This window comes from Solanum pennellii, chromosome 5, assembly GCF_001406875.1.
Source record: "Solanum pennellii chromosome 5, SPENNV200".
Classification (NCBI taxonomy): domain Eukaryota; kingdom Viridiplantae; phylum Streptophyta; class Magnoliopsida; order Solanales; family Solanaceae; genus Solanum; species Solanum pennellii.
Window position 1 is genome coordinate 76,800,004 of NC_028641.1, and position 9,031 is coordinate 76,809,034.

The 9,031-nt window shown below is 27.4% G+C and overlaps 1 protein-coding gene and 1 non-coding gene across 2 annotated transcripts; both read right to left on the bottom strand.

Annotated features, from left to right (window-relative positions):
• Positions 1 to 942: 942 nt before the first annotated feature.
• TRNAR-CCG lies at positions 943 to 1,015 on the bottom strand. Its single transcript has one exon. It is a non-coding gene; the product is annotated as a tRNA-Arg (tRNA).
• Positions 1,016 to 1,955: 940 nt separating this feature from the next.
• On the bottom strand, positions 1,956 to 4,117 carry LOC107020099 (transcription factor MYB14-like). Its single transcript, XM_015220421.2, has 3 exons — positions 3,918 to 4,117; positions 3,329 to 3,458; positions 1,956 to 2,548 (listed from the first exon to the last, which is right to left on the bottom strand). Exons 1-3 carry the CDS (start codon positions 4,048 to 4,050, stop codon positions 2,170 to 2,172), a joined length of 642 nt encoding a protein of 213 aa, XP_015075907.1. The 5' UTR covers positions 4,051 to 4,117; the 3' UTR covers positions 1,956 to 2,169.
• Between the last annotated feature and the right edge of the window lie 4,914 nt (positions 4,118 to 9,031).

Genomic DNA, 9,031 nt, shown 5'->3' on the forward strand with positions numbered 1-9,031 from the left:
TATATATATATATATATAGTGCAAGAATCTCTAGAAACAAGACTCGAGTTATAACTCATAAGAACGGTTATTGAGCTCGTGCAAGATTTTTCAGAATAAAAAATCGAGTTATTCGTAAAGATGGTAAATTGAACTTGTCCAAGAATTCCTAAAAAACAAGGCTCGAGTTACTCGTAAAAGGATAGTGTTTGAGCTCATGCAAGAATCTCTAAAACAACAAGGCTTGAGTTACTCGTAAGGAGAGTAAATTGAGCTCGGCAAGAATCTCTAAAATCAAGGCTAGAGTTACTCGTAAGGAGAGTAATTGAGCTCGTGCAACAATCTCTAAGGTAAACCGAGCTCGTGCAAGCATCTCTTGAAACAAGATTCAGTTACTAGCAAGGATGGTAAATTGAACTCGTCTAAGAATTCCTAAAAACAAGGCTCGAGTTACTCATAAATAGAGTGATCATATCTCTAGAAACAAGACTCGAGCGGTGGAAAAACTTAAGATGGTAAATTGAACACGTCCAAGATTCCTAATAGTAAATCGAACTTGTCCAAGAATTCCTAAAATCAAGGCTCGAATTACTCGTAAATAGAGTAATAAAGCAAGACTCGAGCGGTGAAAAAATTTAGGAAGGTAAAAATTGAACTCGTACAAAATTTTTTAAAAAACAAGGCTCGAATTACTCGTAAATAGAGTAGTATCTCTAGAAACAAGACTCGAGCGGTGGAAAAACTTAGGTGAATTCGTCCAAGAATTCCTAAAAACAAGGCTCGAATTACTCGTAAATTTAGTAATATCTCTATAAAACAAGCCTTGAGCGGTGGAAAAACTTAAGATGGTATATTGAACTCGTCCAAGAATTCCTAAAAACAAGGCTCGAATTACTCGTAAATAGAGTAATATCTCTATAAAACAAGTCTTGAGCGGAGGAAAAACATAAATAAAATAATTCACGTTCACGGTGGGACTCGAACCCACAATCTCCCGCTCCGGAGGCGAGCGCCTTATCCATTAGGCCACGCGAACTCTTTGTTCTAAAAACCACAAGTTGTTTTATTAATCTTTCAATAGTAGTAGTACACTCTGGATTCTCTCTCTTGACTGAAGACGAGATTGTACGAGGAGAAAAAGACTTAAGTCGATACATGAAAATAATAATTAAACTACTTCCATATCTTATCTCAGGTTAATTTTACTCCTTAGCTAGTGTGGGTATTAAACATTACTCCATCAATATCGTTATTGTAAGCTGGAGGGAATTTATCGATCTCCATGAAAACAGTATTCACTATTGCTTACGACGTTCTTATTAGGGAATCAGTACGGCAACAAGAGAGGATACCAATTATTTAATTTAGATATGTGCATGGACATCACTAGAATTTTAATAAATATAAAAATTCGTTTAAACTATGCAATGAATTTAATAGTAACTAATATAAAGGTAGTCTACTCAAACTTTAAATTCTGAATTCATCTATTTAGTATTTATTTGATATCCTTGCTTCAATTAGCATTTAAGCATAATGTTATTATATTATCTTTTATTTTATTTGTATTCTGTTATTTTGCAATCATATTTTTTTTCTTGAATTACTACTTCAAAAACATTTCTTTTGAGCTGATCGAGGATGTATAAAAAGCAATCTTTTTACCTGATAAAAAGATAGACATAAAACCACGTGTATTCTATCCTCCTACTCTCAAACCTCACTTATGAAATTACGTACTAGGCAGATTATCATTGTTTTTACAACATTTTCTTCATACCCTATTATATGCGTGCTTTGTAGCACTGTCATATTTTACATATTTTTAATTTTACTCAACCAAGCACACATAAAAATTTGTCTTTAATTTCTTCAATTTTATTAAAAAAATTCACAACCTAATTGATTACATACTACTAAAAATATAAATTCCAACAACATCTCAAATAAATAGATGATAAATATAAAAACACATCTCGTGGAATTGGAAATACAACTCTCATAATTTAGTAATTAATTTAGAGGTGGGGTCTAGAGCGATATCGATGAGTTCAACTGGACCTCGGCCCATTAAGACTTTCACCTCAAACTATACGTATACATGTATCACACAAAAATTTCAAACGTATACATAATAAAATCACGCTTATTTTGTGAACGTACTGACTCTTGATTTTGAAATATTCGCTTCTAACTGATCTCATCAGACGCGTTGTTTCCCGAACTCATGAAGACGTTATACCAAAAAACCATATCATTGTTGAAACTAGTCATGTCCTTGTGTTCATAATTTGTTGAATATTGCATGTTCTCCTCCTTGTTTGATTGTATATCTTCTTGATAATGACAATAAGTTGGATGATAGGCAACAATATTTTGAGAATCTTGATTTATATGATGCTCATCAATATTTTGTGAAGCATTTGTTGTTATTTCATCTCTTCTCTTGTTAGTTATAGTAGATGCTAGATAATTGTTTTGTTCCAATCTTTTCTTCAAGTGAGTATGCCAGAAATTCTTGATTTCGTTATCTGTTCTTCCTGGCAGCCTTGAAGCAATTGCAGACCATCTAAAATTAAGAAACAAATAAGAAATAGTCACATTTAGTTTTTGGTATCAAAATATCCACATTACTTATATCGATTTTAATATCGAAAGTCAAATATTGTATAACTAATTAATACATGTATATTATAAGTTATACGAGAGTTTATGTGTATAGAAAGTGGACTAAGTAATACGAATTGTATATTATATACATGGATAATATTATATAATTTTCGGTGTTGATTTCATATTTTTTTGATATTTTTCCTATTTTTTATTATTTTTTTACTAATTTTTTGGAATTTTCGAATTGTATATTATATACATGGATAATAGTATATATAAGGATGGAAATGCTCTTACGTACCATGAGAAATTCAAGTTGATTTTCATATGAATTACTCAACCTAATATATATTTATCATTTCAAAAAATCACCTTTTGTCTTGATTTCAATTTTCTTCAACAAAAAAAGATACTTTTAATAACTTGTAATTGATCGATACTGAGAAATCAACTCTAGGCAAAACAACTCATGTATATACACCATATAACAACACTTGTATAATTTATTCTGCGCGTAACAATTCTCATACTATTAGTCTCTATACAAACAAATTAAATCATATATTACGATCTCGTATGATTAATACATCCAACCAAACGAGCACATGTATATTATACATACATGAACAAGAAACTAAGAAGAAGGCCACAAAAAGAAACAAGGTGATAATTTATTTATTTATATATATAAAATATACTATAAAATTACTATTTATGAAAATAAATATTATTGTACCTGTTTCCAAGAAGTTGATGTAGCTTAATGATGATTTGTTCTTCTTCCTCACTAAAGTTTCCTCTTTTAATATCTGGCCTTAAGTAATTTGTCCACCTTAATCTACAACTTTTTCCACATCTTAATAAACCTATAACAAGTTCAAACAAAAAATTTTTTTAGTGATAATAAAATCATAATCAAGAAATAATTAACTTAATTTGAACCATATATATTATAACTAAATTATAAGAAATTGAGTACAATGAAAATCAACAAATAAATTCTTCAATGATATGTTTAAGAAATCAATTTCTAATTTCAACGAGTTGAGTACGATTGTATATTTGATATATTGTTATTGTACCAAAAATATCAATTATTAAGAACTATACAGACTATAGATTGATTCGCTTAAAAGTAATCTTTTTTACGATTAGAACGTAAATTTATAAACTTTTCATTGGAAATATGAAAATTTCTGATTAAAATATTTCAAAAAATTAAATGTCTTGGACAAGTAGTACAAGAAGCAAAAAAAATTGGAATTTATTTATTATATTATTTATTTATTTCAAAAAAAAATAATTAAATCAAATTAAAAACTCACCTGCTTGTTTAGGAAGTGCCCTCCAATTTTCATGTCCATATTTTTGAATAAAAGTTATCAAAATTTGATCTTCTTCTTGAGTCCATGGCCCTTTCTTCAACCCCATTTTCTCACAACATGGAGCTCTTACCATTTTAGCCACTTCTCTCTCCTCTTTCTCTCTCTAGATAAAATACAATATGAAAAAAAATAGGCAACTATAATTAGTACATATAATAAAAAAGATAAAAACGTGGAAAAGATGGTCCAATTATTTATTTTCTTTCTTATTTTAAATATAATTTTGGACCTTTTATTACTAAGAGATTTGGCTTTGGATTTTTCTCTCAAACTAATTATTACATAGAAAGAAGATTATTAATTTATTATATAGAGAAAGAGAGTAGTAGTTTCCTTATTGAGTTTAATAGTCTGTTTGATCAAGTTTTCGTGATGATAATTATATTTATTTTGATAAAAAAAATTACTAAATTATAGCTTAAATTACTAAATTTGGAAAAATAATTTAGTTTCCTTGATATATGTTTTTTAATCATAATAGCTTAAATTATACTTAAATATTTTTTAAGATGGTATAATTTGGAAAAATTACCTAAATATACTTCTCATTTTTATCATAATCTCTAGAATTTTCTATCATTTTAAAAAAATTCAAAAATACTCTATCAGATACATCACTCTCCTCTCGCTGATACATTCATACCCCCTCTCGGATACATCCCTCAACTAGATATTCGGAAGTCTAGTGGTGTCTGGTACATCCCTCTTCTCTCGGATACATCCCTCACCTATGTATCCGGAAGTCCGGTGATGTATACGAAACCCATATTTTAAGAAAATTTTGTATTGGAAAAGAGTAGGAAAATAATATAATTATACTAATTTATCCGGAAGTCCAATGGTGTCTAATACATCCCTTTTCTCTCGGATACATCCTGCACCTATGTATTCGGAAGTCCAGTGATGTATACGGAAGACTAGTGATGTTTCCGAAATCCATGAATTATAAGGAATTTTTGTAATTTGAAAAAGAGTACGAAAATAAGATAATTATACTATTTTTTTGTTAGCTATATACATTTTCTCACATGCTATAGACAATTTCTTGGTTGCTTCATTGGGCTGCAAATATCCCTTTTAAAGTCAAAATTTACATGCGGCTCGGCCCACAAAGTCACATATTTTCTAAAGTGTCCAACAAGTATGTCACTCAAGTGTTCTTTTTACTTCTTGGTGAAAAAAATATGGTGTTTTCTTCCCTTTTTGCTTTGAATTTGGATTTTGGTAGATTTTATATAATGATTCACTTTATATAAATGAAAATCCACAAAAAGCTATTGCTTGTTTGATCAAGCACCACTTTTTCATGCTAAGTGGCTTACCCAACATGGGATTTTATGTCATTATTATAATAATACGTAAGCACAACTTAAATTTTAATTTTTAAAGTATATATTTAGATACGTAAAATATAGTCTTTTTTGACAATTGAAACTTTTTCTTACTGTGTTTCGTGGATATCCGACGTTGATTTGACACCTAAAATCTTAGAGATTTTTATTTTTAATATGATCTCGTTTTGTAAGTTGAAGTGTTCAATTGACACAATATGGAAATGAGTTGAGGTGTCTACATGTATCTGGATCCAAATATGAGTGTTTGTCTGTGTGTATATTATTATGCCTATGTAGTTTACTCAAACATTACAATAACAACAACAACATAATACAATCCCACAAGTAAATCTGAAGAGGATAAGATATACATAGATATTGTCTCTATGTGGTGTTAAGAGGATTTCGTTTATTTTTATAGATCCTTGATATGTTTGAATCTTCTTTTAACTCTTTTGTGTTTCCTTCTCACTATCTTTAACTTTCTTTTTTAAAGTCTTACTTAATCATTAAATTCGAAATATAAAAAACCAGCTTAAACATCAAAATATTATAAATATGTTGGAATCTTGACATGATTAGTTTAATTAGATGAGTAGATTAGGACCTTAATAGGAAAAAAAGATAAAAATAAGATTTAGGTCAATTTACAATTATCAATCTTTTGACTTGATTATGTACTATAAAATGTCTATATATATGACTAAACAAAAAAGTAGATCCATCACCCTCATTAAAAAAATCACACACACAAAACTATTTTCTAGATTTTGCAAATCTTTATTTTTGCCGACACTAAATTTAATTCAACAAAGTAAGCTTACCTAAAGGACTTTTGGTATTATATTATGATAGTTGACATCTTGTTTTTAGGATCGGAGTTAAAATATAATTTATAGATTTGATTGAAGATAGTTTTATTGTGATTGAATTTTATCGATATGGTATTTATATTTTGTTCAACTCAGATATAATAGTGTCACATAAACTAGCTAGGTTGGACATTTAAAATATCTATTTTGTTTGAGTTAACGTGTTTGATTGAAACTTTATAGAGTAGATAAAAAGCTTCTTCAAAACGTGAAGCGTGAAAAATATTCCTTTTATAAAGTGTAAGATTTTCTTCCACTTTATAAAGTGTAAGAAAAAATTTCACTTTGTAAAGTGGAAGAAAAAGTTTCACTTTATAAAGTGGAAGAAAAAGTTTTACTTTATAAAGTGGAAGAAAAAGTTCGACTGTATATTAAAATACACGTTATGATACTAACAAAAAACGTTTAGAAAATTAGATAAAGTGAAACTTTTTCTTTCACTAAGCTTATTTTATTTACATATTAAAATAGTGACTTATTTTGATCACTTTTATATTTTTGTGACTTATTTAGGTTCCGAACTCTAGTTAGGTTGGACATCTAAAATATTTATTTTGTTTGAGTTAACGTGTTTTATTGAAACTTCATAGAGTAGATAAGAGACATTAAAATTATCATAGGGTAAACTGTTTGGTAACTTTTATTTGAATAAATTATAAATTTTAAACTCTGATTCGATGTTTGTAAATCGAAACCTAAAAAGATAGGAAACTTTTTGAGATTTCATTTGAAAATCAGTACACTTATTTGTGATGCCATTGCTGGCACATTTTTGTAATTTAATTAAGGTGGGGGAGACAAGATAAATAAGAAACACTTTTTAAAAGAATAATTATGTTGACATTCATGCACGAAAGTACAAAAAATGTATCTAGTGAAATAAAAAGTTTACAACTTATAAATTTTTTTTAAAAATCAAATATCTCATCATTTTGGTTAATTTTTTTATTTATATATTTGACTATTTTTAACCTTTTTTCGCATGATCTCCATAATTATCACTTTAATTATTTTAAAATAAATAATAATATTCAAATCTTAGTTTTATTTTGATGCTTCCACTACTTTGATTAAAAAAATTAATTTAAATCTACATTTCATTCACAAACATATTTAGGATTTAACGATGTATCATAATCAATCTAATAAAAATGAATTTTATTTTTTTAAATAAATAATTTAAAGACGTATCGTTATAATAATTGATTAGAACTTTTATTTAATCTATCGACTATCCTAAGCAATTGAGCTAGTGTAATTTTCTTATTTTATATTCATTTTAGCATGCAAATTATTCCAAAGCTTAGTCAATATTCAAAATTTATGTATAAAGAATATATGATTTTAAAAGTATATATAACAACTATATATTTTAATATATATAGTCTCTATAATTTGACTTTGTAAATTAAGATGTTTATATACCTTGTATATATTTTAGAATCTATAAGTGTCAATACAAGACAAATAAGAATAAAGAATTATTTTTAAATATATATATTTTTTTTAATTAGTACTTGTTTCAAAGCTAAAAGTAAGTTTCCTATTTTGTTTTTAGAATATTCAATATAATCCGGATTCATTTTCTTATTTTTTATTTTAATATACTAAAAATCTCGTAATAATATACATGTATAAAAAATAATAGGACAATATCATTGAAGCTTTGGTATATATAACATGTAAAACAATAAGCAAAATAGTTTTAGTCAAAAATAAAGATGAATCAGTTCAAATAACTATATATAAGTATATAAATAAATATAAAATCTATAACAATAAAATAAAAATTCTTTTTAATTCATTACTAAAATAGTCCTTGATTCATTCTCAAACTCTAGAAAAATCAACATAGCACCTTGTATCCTAGGTTTTGAATAATTAATTTCAATATATATTATATAAGTTCCAACTAAGATAATGTAGTGTTTGGTTTACTACCTAACAAGAAAAATAACACTATTTTATAACAAAAAAAAAAAAACATATTGCCTTGTATCCCATATCTAAAACTAAATTTTTCGAGATCGTATGTGTAGACATATATATTAGGAGAGAAATGATTAGAAATGAAATCACGAAGGAAAAAGTTAAAGCGATTTTCATAGCTAGTAAGATAAATAAATCAAAATTGAGATAGTTTAGATATGTAAAGAGGAGGTACATATATGTGACATTGAAAAGGCGTGAGAGGTTGACTATAGTAGGCGTTAGGAAAGGTGTAAGCCGAAGAAAATTCGAGGGAGATGATTAGATATGACATGACTTCAGATTATCGAGGACATGATTTTAGATAGAAATGTGTAAATGTCAATGATTAGAAATTAGAATAAAAGATTATAGGTAGCATTTTATATATTGCTCTATGTGTTTTTTATCTTGTTGTTTTACTATCGTATTTATCTTGCAATCCTACTTCAAAAATTTCTTTGAACTAAAGATCTATCGAAAACAGTTTCTCCACCCCACAAAAGCAGGTGTAAGATCTACATACATCCGATCATTTCAAAACTCTATTTGTAAGATTATACTAGACATATAGTTACAGTTATACCATGGTGATAAACATATTTTGCATAGCACAAAGTATTCGATAAACACATTTTTAATTAAATTTAATATTCCTATTGGACTTCGATTAAATTCGAATTGGACCGATCCTCTCAACAAAATTTATTCTATTCCATAAATCTAAGACTTCTTATCAAAAATTTAAGGGTCGATCATTTCATCACAGTCCATATCGATTAATATCATAAATCATAAGGTGATTAAATGATTTTTTTTTCATTAGGCCCTAAAATAATATTCTTTTTTTTGTTTGAAATTTTGTTTTTCTTTCTTTCTC

Bases quoted from the DNA above. Each gene is read 5' to 3' on its own strand.
- LOC107020099 (XM_015220421.2), bottom strand. From the start codon at position 4,050: ATGGTAAGAGCTCCATGTTGTGAGAAAATGGGGTTGAAGAAAGGGCCA. The intron at 3,459-3,917 runs GTGAGTTTTTAA...AACTTGTTATAG, and splicing joins GGCACTTCCTAAACAAGCAG to GTTTATTAAGATGTGGAAAA. The intron at 2,549-3,328 runs GTACAATAATAT...TCTTAATTTTAG, and splicing joins CATCAACTTCTTGGAAACAG to ATGGTCTGCAATTGCTTCAA.